Consider the following 15,163-nt stretch of genomic DNA (forward strand, 5'->3'; position numbering starts at 1 on the left):
CGCTTCACGTACGCATTGCTCTAGTTTAACTAGGGACGCAAGAGCTTTTACAAGGAATAGAAAAATGCTTTGAATTCTGTGCAAAATGAAATCATGCTCGTACTGAGGTTCTGAACCTCTATCTAAGGTAGAAACGGGCATTGCACAAGGGTTGAGAGCTTCTATTTGTGTGCGTAATTCCCCAATCTCTAATGCGGAGACCAAACATGTACCAACCACTTATCATTTGGCTGACTCCAACCTCCGTATAAAATACTTGGCAGTTCTATTGGTAAGATAAAGGAAACATCCCCAAACCAGATAATATTCTTATTGTATTTTATTAAAATTTCGAGGTTTTCTAGTTGTTGGCAATTTTATATTTTTCACAACGAGTATACACGTCGAACGTACCGAAACAAAGATTTGGTTTACACGCTTTACAGGTTAATACAGAAATAGAAAACAGAACCATGAACTAGTATAGCTAGGATTCAAACAAATGGATACGACTAAAATTCTTTGTTGTTTCTTTGCAATTCTTATTAGTAAAAATTCTTATATTTTGAGAAAATTTTAATTACGTGATTAACGATAAGAGAAAAACCGTTCATGGAACAGAAAATTAATGATATGGTAATTGTTTAAAATTGTTACACTGAAATACAATCTTACAGGGAAAGCCTTACGAAAACAACTCGTAAAACAAGAGATTGGGGCCATTCTATACTGAAAAATGGCACGTTAGAGGTATAATCCACTCATTCTTTGCCCTAGAACTACCCTCCAATCGAATTTTATCCTGATAAAAATGATAAATTTTATAGATTTACATGTATACAATTTGGGTACCAAGTTAATAATAAATATTTTAAAAAACAAAATACTGGAAAAAACTATTCAGTAAAGTCAAATTTCAGTTGACCAATTTTGACCAAACTGTTATTGTAGCATCCTCTACAGTTGGTACCTAAATGAATTGTTGTAGAGTTAAGAGTCCTTTCGACTAAAAGGACTTCTGTGACAGGATAGTTGGGAATGGAAAAAAAAACTCAATTCCAATCAAACACAACTCTGATTTTTGTAAAACAAAGTTCCTCGACATCGAACAATTCAACGACATTAGGACGTTAAATTATATCAATAAATGTTTGAAAAAATGTGTGTTTTATCTTGATGATAAATTGTAAACGTTTTGGCGTACCAAACGGAATGAAATAATAATTTGGTATCCCGCCGATTGAATAAAAGTGGCGAAACATTGCTTCAGTATTTAAAATAAAATTGCTTGTTTCAAATTTAAACTAATAGTTTATACCTTCATAAAGACCGAGGTAAGTCATGGGAAATATTTTCTAATAAATCATTAAAACGAGTAAACGTTTTCAGTAAGGTAACAAGAAGAACAAGAATAAGAACATTTTTTGAAAAAGCGGTTTTTGCTCATTTTCGGCAACTTTTTTCTCGAAACCTTTTAGATCTGGGTTGTTGCAAAAAAATTACCGTTATAAAGGAGAGTTTGCCCAATAATTTAAAGAAAATTTGGGAATTTTATCTTTTATAGAAAACGAGAAAAAAATTGTCAAAGTTGGGTGTTTTTCAACGTTACTCTTTTTCTGGTGCAGTTTTTGACGATCAGCCCTTATACAACTGTCCTACCGGACAGTTTTAATTAAGGTCATTCTAAACATATATTCTAAAAGAACTTAAAGACGAAGTACTTTTTTGAAATCAGTGTGTCAAAAATTTGAGCGATACAGTACTATATTTAGCCCATCATCCTGGGGATACAAGCTGAAACTGATTGAATATTAAGATGAATCCTGAATCGTGCTTGAGTCTACAAAAAGACTTCCTGCACCTGGCAGCATACATCATTGTATACATTTCCACCGAATAGTGTTGTATATTACTATCCACATCTATTTTATACCATCCATGTTTATTTATTTTTTGTATTAATGATGTTTCTGTTGATATGAACAAGCAGCAGGTGGATGGTAGCTGGCAAAGCCGATCCGGAAATGCCAAAGCGGATGTATATACACCCAGATTCACCTTCGACTGGTGAACAGTGGATGCAGAAAGTTGTTTCCTTCCATAAGCTGAAACTTACCAACAACATCTCCGATAAGCATGGATTCGTGAGTACAATTTTATTTTAAATTTAGTTGTTTTTTTTGTGATCATTTAAAATGGATTTTTAGAAAGATTGATTGACTAAGAAGTTTGATTTATATTGGAGGATGAACCTATTGTCTATTTTCTGGTTTATCTATAGCAGCCTAATGCTTCAGGCGGGGCTTAATCTTCAGCTACCAATAAGATATCGTGAATGGGTGGCGGAAGCCATTATTAACATTTTTTTGTTAACAAATAAAAAAGCAAGCTAAACGCGGGATTCGTACTGGGGATCTCCCACTTATAAATCCACGTTCGTGATCACTACCACCAACCTGCATATTACTACAGACAATCCTTGGGTAAGGCTCTTTATAATCCTAATCCAGTCTTCTGTGTTCCCTGGCTCTTCACCTTTTTACTCTCAATTTACTAAAATCGTCCTTGATATCGCTGACATGATACTTTTGGTCTTTTTACTTTCCTCCTTGCTTTAGGTCTGCTCAAATATAACTTCAAGGCATTGTACACCATATATCATCAATTTTCTTGAACATCAAAGTAAAAAACCTAACATAAACAGAAAATAGATACAAAAAATCAGATTGCTTCTGGACCAGCATAACTTGACGTCGACACTGTATTTTCTTTCAAATTCTGATTTTCATGTAAGGTTGGACAAGCATTAATGATTCTCTATTCCGCAATACTTCAATTTATTTATAGCATTATTTGGTATTCTCCATTACTTTACGTATAGTATATCCTTACTAATGTGGTATTAGTTAGCATACCTATATTAGGAAATGATTCTAATACATTCTAGTGATCAAACGAGAACTCTAATCTGGTAACTCGAGTAAGTGATCACACATTATCTTCTCCACTTAAGTAACTCGGGTAAATGATCGCACGATATCTTGTTCACTTTAGTAACTCGGGTAAATTAACATACGATATCTTCAAAGTGGTAACTTGGTTAAATGATCACACGATATCTCGTACACTTTAGTAACTCGGGTAAATTATCACACGATATCTTCAATCTGGTAACTCGGGTAAATGATCACAAGATATCTTCACCACATTAGTAACTCGAGTAAGTGATCACACAAAATCTTCTCAAAATATCTTTTCCCATCACAGTAAGTTGTGCGAGTAAATCACATAAGATCTTCTCCATTCTAATAAGGTTTTGTATGAGTTTCGTAAAGGAATAAGTTGCACAATAAGGAGAAGATTTCTTGGACAATAGATGGTGTTTACTGTGTTGTCCAGTTAATTCGTGCTCTTTGTTGGGCGGTAATCAGTCTGTTAACCACAGTGGCCGAGACCACCAAATAATGGGAGACTACTGGACAATGTAGTTCCTCTGCCAACAGGAAAATTCACTTTAAAAGGTTCACTTGACCGAACTTTAACAACCTTAATGTAACAAATAAAATGTATTTATTTTTGTTAGTTAGAGTAGAAGGAAATAATCTAAAAAATAGACAGAAAAAGCGGTTGTAAGAGCAATGGTCGAGTTCAGTGGTGCGCAACTAAAAGCTATTTGGGATAGTGGCGTTGGCTACTGTTTTCTTTCGTACGTTAATAATGTAATATGCATTAGATGGCGCCGGACTGGGAATGCCTGTACAACATAGTTAGAACTGCACAATGAATGAGGGCCCGAGACTGGCCGAAAAAGCGCCTGCAAGCCGGAAATTTGAGCGCTTCACAAAAACAAGGTGGTGAGCTACATTAGGAGCTACTTGGGGGCAACCTTTTGTCGGCATCCCACACTGTTTGCACAGAATGGCCCTTGTGTAAGCTATATCTGTGGGAGCGCTTACTGCAGTCCCCTCGTTTCATCATTTCTCTTTCACTTGGGCCGTTTTTACCTCTTAATTTCTATTCCTTAAATCATTTTGTGATCAAAAAAGTAAATTCCAATCAATTCATTTATTCATCACTAACGCTGAAATTTATCAAATCTCTGATTTTGAGTTTACACAGCATAAAAACATGTTTCAAAACGCGCCTGATTCCAAAACAAAATTCTTTTGAAACTCGCACGATCTTCTCTTATTAGTATTTTAAAATTTCGAACTTGTAAAATTGCAATTTAAAAATTCAAATATGTAAAATTAAATCGGCTGACCGAAATTGAAGAGCTTGGTGCAAAAAGGAGTTATCTACATTTTTTTTTTTCAGAAAATGTGTTTAGTGGCGCCCCCCTATTGTATGTTCAATTCTACATCTTCTGGTGCATAAACGAGTCTTTATGCAGACTCGTTTATTATTACTTATTCTCTAACCTAGGTTAGATTTGGAGCAAAAATGAGTTTTCTACTGCAGATAACTTTCTTTTGCTCCAAACAGAAAAGATGACGCAATCAATCAAAGTTTTTAACGCAATGGATTGCTCACTTTCTCAAAAAAAAGAAGTTAGTCAATCCTAGGATTTTTGTATTTAGGATTGAACTAGCTAGGGATTCGGTCAATATAAATAACAACTTCGTCTTAGGGAAGGGCTATGCGGTTAGTCTGCTGGATCTCCACGCGGAGATCACGGGTTCAAATACCAGTTGCTGGCCCTTAGATTTTTCTCTTCCTAGGAGCTTCTTACAGATCTCTGCCCGGCGATGTAGGGAACTGTAACGAGAGAACACTATCCGGAGGCCAGCAGTGCACTGAAAAAGGCTCTGGGCGCCAATAACCACAGATGTTTAAGCGCCTTAAATCATTTTTTAAAAAAAATAAGTATATAACTTTTAATTGATTTTTCTAAAATAAATCGTTTTAAGGTAGTTCCCCGGAAAGAGGTTACGCTTCTCTGTAAGGTTATCGATCTCGTTAACAATAAATAAATAGTAAGTTTTTGATATACCTACGCGTAATTTACGCTTTTAGACAGTTAGACTCATAGAATTCACTTTTTAAAGTAACTAAATAGTTATTTTGACAACTGCAGATAGATAATAGTTTTATAAAACGCGACTAGTGCGTCCAGTCTTGGAATTATATGATGTTAAAGTGCTGAATATAGGAAATATCTTATGATAATGATACACACTCTGGCAACAAAAATGTGAAGAATACCATTAAATGCGTGGGAACTGAACAGTAGAACTAGGATTAACAGTCTATAGACAGCTTCGTGGTTTGCATAAAATCTCGCTTTTGTGGCCACAGAAAAAAGGGACCAGCTTAATGTCGAGAAAATAGTAAAAAGTAAGTTTGTTATCTATTCACAGTCTAAGCACATAGTCTCTTGTATACACTTCCTGGCCAAGTAGTCTCAAATTAGTTGTTTCTTTGATTCTCTCTTAATTCAAAACTGTTCTATTTCTGGAATAGCAAATATGGATTATATGATAATACAATAGTTAATGGCAGATATGGATCTTAAAACAATGTACATCCAATCACTCAAAAATCTTCTATGTAAACTAGCAAGTACTTCTCTAAATAATATCATTTATTACTAGGATTATGATAACCGCCAGGTTGAACCAATTCCAAATTTAAGCACCAGACATTTTTCTAAAACTATATTTTCGAACAGGAATAAGAGTAATGTCATAATGGCATCCAACTTTGACAATTTTTTTCTCTTTTTATACAAAAGATAAAATTCCCAAATTTTCTTTAAAGTATTGTTCATATCCTTGTTTATAAGTGTAATTTTTGGCAACTACATAGATTTAATGGATTTCTGAAAAAAACGTTGCCAAAAAATGAACTAAAACGATATTTTCAAAAATTATTTTGTTTTTTAACAGGTAAAACAGAGGTTTTCTGGCTTAAATTTAAATTTCCTCCCTATTGTGTACAAACTAGTAGATTTATTGCTAACAAGCTTTAACTGTACAAATAATCTTAATACAACAATATTCATGTTGACATTAAGAAAATGCTCCTCGATGCCTAAAAGTACTTACTAAAACCTGAAGTAGAAGTTAAATCCTGGAATTCAGAACATTATCTACATCTTTACGCAAAAGGTTATTTTGAAATGCAATTTTAAAAATTGGTTAGATTGTTCTTTAGTAAAACTGGCTCTTGTCTGTCCAAAATATCTATGGCACCGATGCTGTACAACGTAAACCGATATTTTTTGAACCTAAACAATTTTATTTACAATATAATCACAAACGTTTTTAATCTTTCCTGATGAAGACAGTGGCATACCTAAATAATTAAAAGATTTTATTAAATTTAGAATTATATAAATGTATATTAAAACTCTCCGGTAGGACAGTTGTATAAGGGTTGATCGTCAAAAACTGCACGAAAAAGCGTAATGTTGAAAAACACCCAACTTTGACAATTTTTTTCTCTTTTTCTATAAAAGATAAAATTCCCAATTTTTATTTAAAATAAAGGGCAAACCCTCCTTTAGGGTCTGTGACATCTAATAAATTCTAAAAATAACTTATTAATGAAAATTAATGCAGTAGAATTACTTAACTATTAATGAAATGTTGGGTACTCGCTGATTTGTGTACGTTCCTTTTGGCGTTTAATCAACCCTTATACTTAACATTTTAAACTGTAAGTTTTTGTTAAGGAGTCTATAATTATAATTCAAAGTATTATTTGTATGTTATATAATAGAATTAATTGTAGACTATTGACTCAATGAAATACTACTTTACCAAAATGTCTTTTTTAATATTTTATCATTTTCTCAAAAATGGATCTTAAGATATCGTAAATCTTTTTTAAAAACAATGAAATTTTTACATTAATGTCTAAAAAAATTCGTTCTCGATTATTTTTGTTAAAATTTTCAACTGTATTTTTTCAATGAATCAAGGAGTCACCCAATTACAGAAAAAGTTGGGCATTTATTGAGCTTCAAGATTATTTGGATATTTTGGTTTTTAATAAAAACATACCCCGAACAGAGGGGTGTAAATGCAGAAAACTTGGAAGTAGTGTAACCGAATTAAAGTAAAAATTTCATTGTTTAATGCTCTTTCGTTTGGAATAAGCAGATTTGTTGTAGGATAAAGGATAGAAAAGTTACCGCTGTTTTTATGGCGATAAACGCGAATATCGACGGAAAAGTAAAAAAAAAGGCAAATATCTTGGACACTATTGAGAATCGGGCCACAGTGAATAGAACATTTTTTGTTGCATTTCAGCTGTTGAATCATCTCCCGAAGTTTCGACCTCTTCTCCGTGTACACCCTTCTGAAGTAGGGTATTAAAAACTGTATAGAAGCCTAAATGGAACATCTTGTTGAAGAATAAAACTTAACCTGTTGAAATTCATGGTTCATTCCGTGAAATTCATTCCATTAAGAACTCGCTAACTTATTTTTTCCAGTCGATTGTAGATTCCTTTGCCACAAACCTCGTTACATAAGCTTAGATAAATTTATTATTTGTATTAAAATTAATTTAAGGCAGTTTTCTGAGTAATTTTTCTGAATTGTACTACATTGATAAGTATGTAATGTGACTCATTTGTTCGGAATTGGAATAAAATTTGTGAGTTATGACCTTGAGAATAGTAGCAAGAGAAAAGTCGTCAAAAATTTGTAGCGAGACTCAAAACGCTGGACTCAATGTCACCCGCGAAAATCTGCCTAGTCTCGAACAATAATAGAAAATGGAAATATACTTATCGAGTGTAAAAAAAAACCCAATTTATAGAATTTGGTACGAAGTTGCTTATGAGCAACATGGACGCTAAAAACAAACGCATGGCGCCTGCAATATATGTCCCTCGACACTACTGCCACTTTATTTGATGTGAAAGATTATTACAGCTGATATAGAAATTGGCCCCGGATCTCTGCGAGAGATGTTGTGCGCGTATGGAGAATGCCTAACACCATTGATGCTGGCAGATCAAAGCCCCTTTTAAAGCTGGGGCGTAGTCTATTATTTTAATACACACATGAATCGTGAAGGATTTACTAGGGTCGAGTTATACAAATGGCTGTGGTACTGATCCAGTCTTTTAACGTAGCCGTGAATATGATAACCGCAGTGCCAGTAAGCAGTATGCCTAACTAATTGCAATTCACATTCCTTTCATATATGTAAATCCGCAAAATAAACGCACAGTTTATTGTCTACAATTTTTGTTAATAATCTTACAATTTCATAACAAACAAATTTCAGAATCAACACCCACATTATTTACTTGATATTTTGTTATAAAGGCCCAATTAGATCTTTAGAAACACTAGAATAGTCAACATTCAATTCTATATTTCTCCATTCAGAACAGTTACTAGCAAAAATTCATTGCGAATTCAATATTTTTTATTCAGGAACTCTTTACCACCATCTTTATTATAGTGCTGCACGAGACCGAGACGAGGCGAGACTTTATGCAGTCTCGATCTCGGTCTCGGTCTCGGTCTTGGTTTTTTGAATTTTTGTTTAAGTATTAAAAGCGGTTTGCTATTATTAATAATCTTTTCAAAAAATGTTATTATTTTCTAATAATTATTTTAATTTATATATTGGTAATGAAAATGTGTGTAAAAGAAGACAACTACTTACACTTCAATGCATCATATATTACTATTACTGTTATATATCTTTATATAATTTCAAAAAGATGTTAAAAATGCGCCAAATGAAAGACCCAAATAACATATCTGCCTGCCATAACAAGTCGATTCGTGAAATAAAAACTACACCTCCCAACAAACTTCCCGCTCCATTAGTTAAAGTGAAGATAAAGAATCTGATGATTCACCTTTTGACGACGACGACGACGACTGCATCAATATTTTTGCACCATTTGCTCAAAAATCAGCAAATATCACCGAAGCATGGAAGACAGAAATAATTAATTACACCAAATTAGACCAAGCACCAGTAGACGTTGACATTTTAGAATGGTGGAAAACACTTGAGAATTCCTTCAAAAATTTGTCTAGAATGGCAAAAGATATTTTTAATATCTGTGTAACTTCGGTGCCATCGGAAAGATTATTTTCGCAAGCTGCGTTGATAATGACCAATAGAAGATCTTCTCTAACTTCTGACTCAGTAAAAGCTCTTTTATGTATCAATGCTTGGGCAAAGTGTATCTTAAAAACGAAAATTTGTGGCAATATTTTTTAGATGCATAGATAGTCTTTTTTTTCAAATTCACTAATTCCAAAATTTTAAAATATAATTCAAATAATATCAAAGTTCAAAGTATTAGATTATTAATAGTGAAATTTATGAAATTGAATGAATGAATGATATGAATAGTGAAATTTATGTAAAAATTATGTAATTCGAAGGGGGCCGCCACGGTAGCCGAGCGGTGCGAGACCTAAGAAGCTAATGTGTATTGTGGTACTGGGTTCGATTTTCGGTCTTGGATTTTATTTAATGGTTAATATGAGAAATTTATAGTAAAGTATGTTTGCTAGTCGCCTCCGTCCGCGACACCTAATTGGTAGTTGGACGTAAAGCCCGGCCTGAAAAAATAGGCGATTACTTACTTTACTTATGTAATTCGAAGTCAAATAGATGTAGTAATATTGAACATATATAATAAAATCGTATCTTTTAATAATTAATTCAATACCCGTAATGATTATTTATTAATAAAGAACACAATTTTATAATTTTGTAGCTAAAAATTAATATTTGAAAAACCGAGACGAGACCGAGATTTCTCGACGAGATATATATCATGTCTCGATCTCGGTTGCTCAAGTCCCGAGATTTGTCTCGTTTCTCGTGCAGCACTACTTTATTAACAACCAACAATAGCATTATTTGAAATAGATTAGAATAATTATTTATTGCAGATATTCAAAGATGGCGCCAATTAATGTTATATTTATTGTTATTTAATTTAATACTTGAATTATTAACCCTATATTATTGTATTATTGCTACAAAATTAGTAAATATTTTCTAAAGGTTTACCACTGAGCTGACCATTGATTAATTTCTTTTATTTATTGTACTTCTTTCGTTGTCCTTAAAGGATATTGTCTCAGGACAAAATAAAAGATTTTTTCTTTCTTCCCTCTATTTAACGGCCAGAGAATTGAGGCTTACGCTTGAATTTTGGCCACAGATGTTTACATTATCAAAGTTTTTTTAAGTGTAATATTGAAGCTAACTGGTTACTTTTGATTTCCGGTTAATTTAATTTCGTAAACTGCGTAACTCATGCGTTTTTTTGCCATATATTTTTCTTATTATAACACTTTACCATCTGAATTTATTATTGGTATCCGGAGCGTTTTTCTGTTGCGGTACTGTACTACTGTATTTCCGGTTTCTTGTTGAGTGTATTCTGTGACAGTTAACACTATCCATCACTTCAAGAAATTGAAGAGCATCCGGCTTGAAACTGTGCGGCAGTTCAGTGCGCTAACCACTCTGCTAAAATCTATCCTAATAGGATGAAAAAATAACTGCCAGTTCCAGTCATGATATATTTTTATTATGCCGAGCTTTCTGCCTAGGGCAGGGGTCGGCAACCTATTTTTAGTAGGGAGCCATTTCTCCTTGAATAATTTTAATAATTCTTACCAAGAGCCGCAAGGATGATGGTGTAAAGAAACTCTGTAGATCATTTATATTCAAAAATTATTATTTTATGATATTCAATAACATTTAAATATTTTAAAACTGTCCAGTAGGACAGTTGTATAAGGTTCCATCGTCAAAAACTCCACGAAAAAGCGTAACGTTCAAAAACACCCAACTTTGACAATTTTATATATTTATTTTCACATATTCAAAGTAAATAAACGAATAAATAATAACTAAACCTGTGTTTGAATGAAAATGGCGGCAGTCCTATATACGAGGTGTGTTCAAAAAGTAACGGGAATTTTCGTTTTTTGAAAAAAATATTTATTTATTCATCTACATTAATATTGTCGCCTTCAAAGTAGTCCCCTTCGCATACAATACACTTGTGCCAGCGCTTTTTCCAATCCTCGAAACACTTCTGAAACTCGATCTTTGTGATAGCTTTCAGCTCTCTCAGCGATTCGCTTTTAATGTCATCTATGCTTGTAAAACGACGGCCTTTTAATGTTCTCTTTATGTTTGGAAATAGAAAAAAGTCACATGGAGCCATGTCTGGCGAATATGGAGGCTGGGGCATCGTTAAAGTTTTGTTTTTGGCCAAAAATTCACGAACAAACAATGAAGTGTGAGCAGGTGCATTATCGTGGTGCAAAATCCATGAATTGTTTTGCCACAAATCCGGGCGTTTTTTTCGGATTGCTTCACGCAAACGGCGTTGAACTTGTAGGTAGTACTCCTTATTGATTGTTTGACCTTGTGGCAAGAATTCATGATGCACTATGCCATTAAAATCGAAGAACACAGTGAGCATAACCTTCACATTCGACCGCACTTGTCGAGCCTTTTTCGGTCTTGGCGATCCAGAATGCCTCCACTGGGACGATTGAGCCTTAGTTTCGACATCATATCCGTAAACCCATGTTTCGTCACCTGTTATAACACGTTTCAGTAGATCCGCATCGTTGTCGACTTCATTGAGTGACTCTTGAGCAACTTCCATTCTCCGCTGTTTTTGTTCGAAATTCAACAATTTTGGAACAAATTTTGCTGCCACACGTTTCATACCCAAAACATCCGAAAAAATTTCATGGCATGAGCCAATTGATATGGCAACATCATCAGCGACTTCTCTGATTGTGATTCGGCGATCGTTCATAACCATTTCTTTCACTTTTTTCACGTTTTCATCGGTTGTTGATGTGCTTGGACGTCCAGGTCGTTCGTCATCTTCAACGTTTTCGCGGCCATCTTGGAAACGCTTATACCACTCGTAAATCCTTGTTTTACTCATAGCAGACTCACCATATGCCTTTATTAACATTTCACACACTTTATTTCATTTTTTACGCAAAATTTAATGCAAATTCTTTGATCCATTTTTTTTAACAAACAAAAATCGCCAAGCTCGAAAAACACGTCTAACCTTAACGGCTGCCACTTAAGAAGTAAACAATGAATATTACTGAAAATGTTATCGTACTTCAGGGGCATGTGTACCAACATAATAAAAAAAAAAATTTTACAATCAGACTCTCCAAACCCGCGAAATTTAAAAATTCCCGTTACTTTTTGAACACACCTCGTATTACGTACTGTATTTTAATATAATTCTATTCAATTTCAAACCTATCACATTTAAAATTCTTTTTGAAAGAATATCTTTACTTTAATAAATGAAATTTTCATTTCTTTCAATAAAATTGAAATATACAATATATTTTGGGCAGGCTGAAGAGCCACAAAATTTGGATAAAAGAGCCGCATGCGGCTCGCGAGCCACGGGTTGCCGACCCCTGGCCTAGGGGACTAGGTCATCTTCAGGGCAGTGGAACATATTTACAGTGTGTTAACAATAATTATATTACAATGAATATGTATAATGTAACTTAATTTACAAAAATCATTTACCTAATTGACAATGTAATATTTTTACAATCATTAAAAGTGTTTCGATTTCCCAAAACACAAAGATACTTAAATACAAAATACGTATTTTTACTTTAGGAAATAGCAAGATACAAGCTATCAAAAATTTCAACCTACTACAGGATCTCTTGAAACTATTGCTTTTATAAGATCGATAGCTATTTCATTAAGGAGTCTGAATTAATTCTTAAAAAAAAGAAGCAAAGTTTCATCATGATCTGATAATACGTAGTTTTTATTCCATGGGTTTGTTCCAGTTTTTGAAATTGTTTCGAAAATGGTTTTCATTTTTGTAAACTACGTATTAGTGTTCATTATTTCTAGTGACTGATTTCATTGTTTCAATAGGATGAAAAAATAACTGTCAATTTCAGTCATATTTTGTATTTTCCTTTATTATGCCGAGCTTTCTGCCTAGAGGACTAGGTCATCTTCAGGGCTGTGGAACATATTTTACAGTGTGGTAGCAATAATTATATTAAAATGTAACGTAATTTACAAAAATTATTTACTTAATTGACAATGTAATATTGGGGTAATATAATATTGTAATATAAGGGTTGGTGTGTTTTCTGTCTTGTCTGTTCATGGACGGTGTGTGATCCGTTTTATGTGTTTGGTTCTAAGGAAGTTAGTGTTGCCAATTGTCAAGTATTTTTGTAGTAAGTTGGCGTATACATTGTTCAAATTGTTCGTGTCAGTTTTGAAATTTAGACTGTTTTCTGTCTTTGATAAGTATCGGACAAAAATCGGACAAACATCACCAATATCTTGAACAAGAGACTATACCAACACGACTGCAAAACTAAAAAAAACCTAATGACACCTTATCTGCTCTAACTAAACACCATCTAGACTTACAACACGAATTTGACTGTGACAACACTTCCAAACAAATTACTCACCACATACCTTAGGTTTTTCCAGCCCTATTGTTTTCGCCCCTCCCTTACCTCTCAGGGTGTATACGGAGGAGTGGTCGAAACTTCGGGAGGTGATTCTGCAGCTCAAATGCAACAAAAAATATTCTCTTCACTTTGGCCTGATTCTCAATAGTGTCCAAGATATTTGCAATTTAACTTTTCCGACCATACTCGCGTTTTTCACCATAAAAATGGCCGTAACTTTTCTATCCTTTATCCTACATCAAATCTGCTTATTCCAAACGAAAGAGCATTAAATTTCCTATAAATTTGTTTGGTACAGAGCCTCAAAACGATTCCTATAACAATGAAATTTTTACTTGAAAGTCTAAAAAATTCGTTCTCGATGATTTGTGTTAAAATTTTCAACTGCATTTTCTCAATGGTTAATGAATCAAGGAGTCATATAATTTCAGAAAAAGTTGGGCATTTATTGAGCTTCAAGATTATTTGGATATTTTGGTTTTTAATAAAAACATACCCCGAACAGAGGGGTGTAAATGCAGAAAAGTGGGATTTTGCGAACTGACTTTTCATTACTAATTTATTCAAATATCAATTTTTACCATTTTAGTAACCATTTTAGTTTAGAACAATTATTATTTAATAAAACGGAAGTAAAAAATAAAGTAGCTATAAAACACAAAAGTGAAAAAGTTCAGTAGGCAGGTGCCTAGTTAAAATTGCTACAAAAATCGTTCGAATTATTCAAATAAGGAAGTGGGAAAGAATTGTGGCAAATTTTTAGTTTCTTGACTACAATTGTTTGTGCAACATATTTTAACGACATAATGGAGGTTTTTTTCATCAAAGTTAATTAATAATAATTCAAAACTAATCAATTTTTGGAGAAGGAACAAAAAGAAAATAACCATTTTATTTTTGAATTATTATTAATTAACTTTGATAAAAAAACCTCCATTATGTCATTCAAATAAGTTGCACCAACAATTGTAGTCAACTACTGCGTTTTATTGCTACTTTATTTTTTACTTCCGTTTTATTAAATAATAATTGTTAAAAACTAAAATGGTTACTTTTCTTTTTGTTCCTTCTCCAAAAATTGACATTTGAGTAAATTAGTAATGAAAAGTCAGTTCGCAAAATCCCAGTTTTCTGCATTTACACCCCTCTGTTCGGGGTAGGGTTTTATTAAAAACCAAAAAAATCCATATGATCTTGAAGCTCAATAAATGCGCAACTTTTTCTGAAATTATGTGATTCCTTGATTCATTAACCATTGAGAAAATGCAGTTGAAAATTTTAACACAAATCATCGAGAACGAAATTTTTATACTTTCAAGTAAAAATTTCATTGTTATAAGAATCGTTTTGAGGCTCTGTTCCAAGCAGATTTATAGGAAATTTAATGCTCTTTCGTTTGGAATAAGCAGATTTGATGTAGGATAAGGGATAGAAAAGTTACGGACGTTTTTATGGCGAAAAACGCGAATATCGACGGAAAAGTTAAAAATGCAAATATCTTGGACACTATTGAGAATCGGGCCAAAGTGAAGAGAATATTTTTTGTTGCATTTGAGCTGCTGAATCACCTCCCCAAGTTTCGACCACTCCTCCGTATACACCCTGTATAAACCCGCTTTTCCGTAAATCCTTAACAGTTATGAAGATATACTCGTAGCTCTACATTAAACTTCACAAACTTTTTTTATAATGTAAGTCTTTCCAAATTATATTTATTATATTTA

General features: G+C 33.3%; 1 protein-coding gene across 2 annotated transcripts in view; it reads left to right on the forward strand.

The window, feature by feature from the left end:
• The window catches only part of LOC141461609 (optomotor-blind protein-like), a 306,166-nt gene that overhangs the window by 100,336 nt on the left and 190,667 nt on the right, over positions 1-15,163 (forward strand). For both annotated transcript variants that reach the window (XM_074142770.1, XM_074142769.1), the window contains exon 3: positions 1,970-2,123. In XM_074142770.1, coding sequence (XP_073998871.1) covers positions 1,970-2,123 — 154 coding nt within the window. The remainder of the gene's footprint in view (positions 1-1,969; positions 2,124-15,163) is intronic.

This window comes from Rhodnius prolixus, unplaced genomic scaffold (genome assembly GCF_049639745.1).
Source record: "Rhodnius prolixus isolate KJV_2025 unplaced genomic scaffold, Rpr scaffold_12, whole genome shotgun sequence".
Lineage (NCBI taxonomy): Eukaryota > Metazoa > Arthropoda > Insecta > Hemiptera > Reduviidae > Rhodnius > Rhodnius prolixus.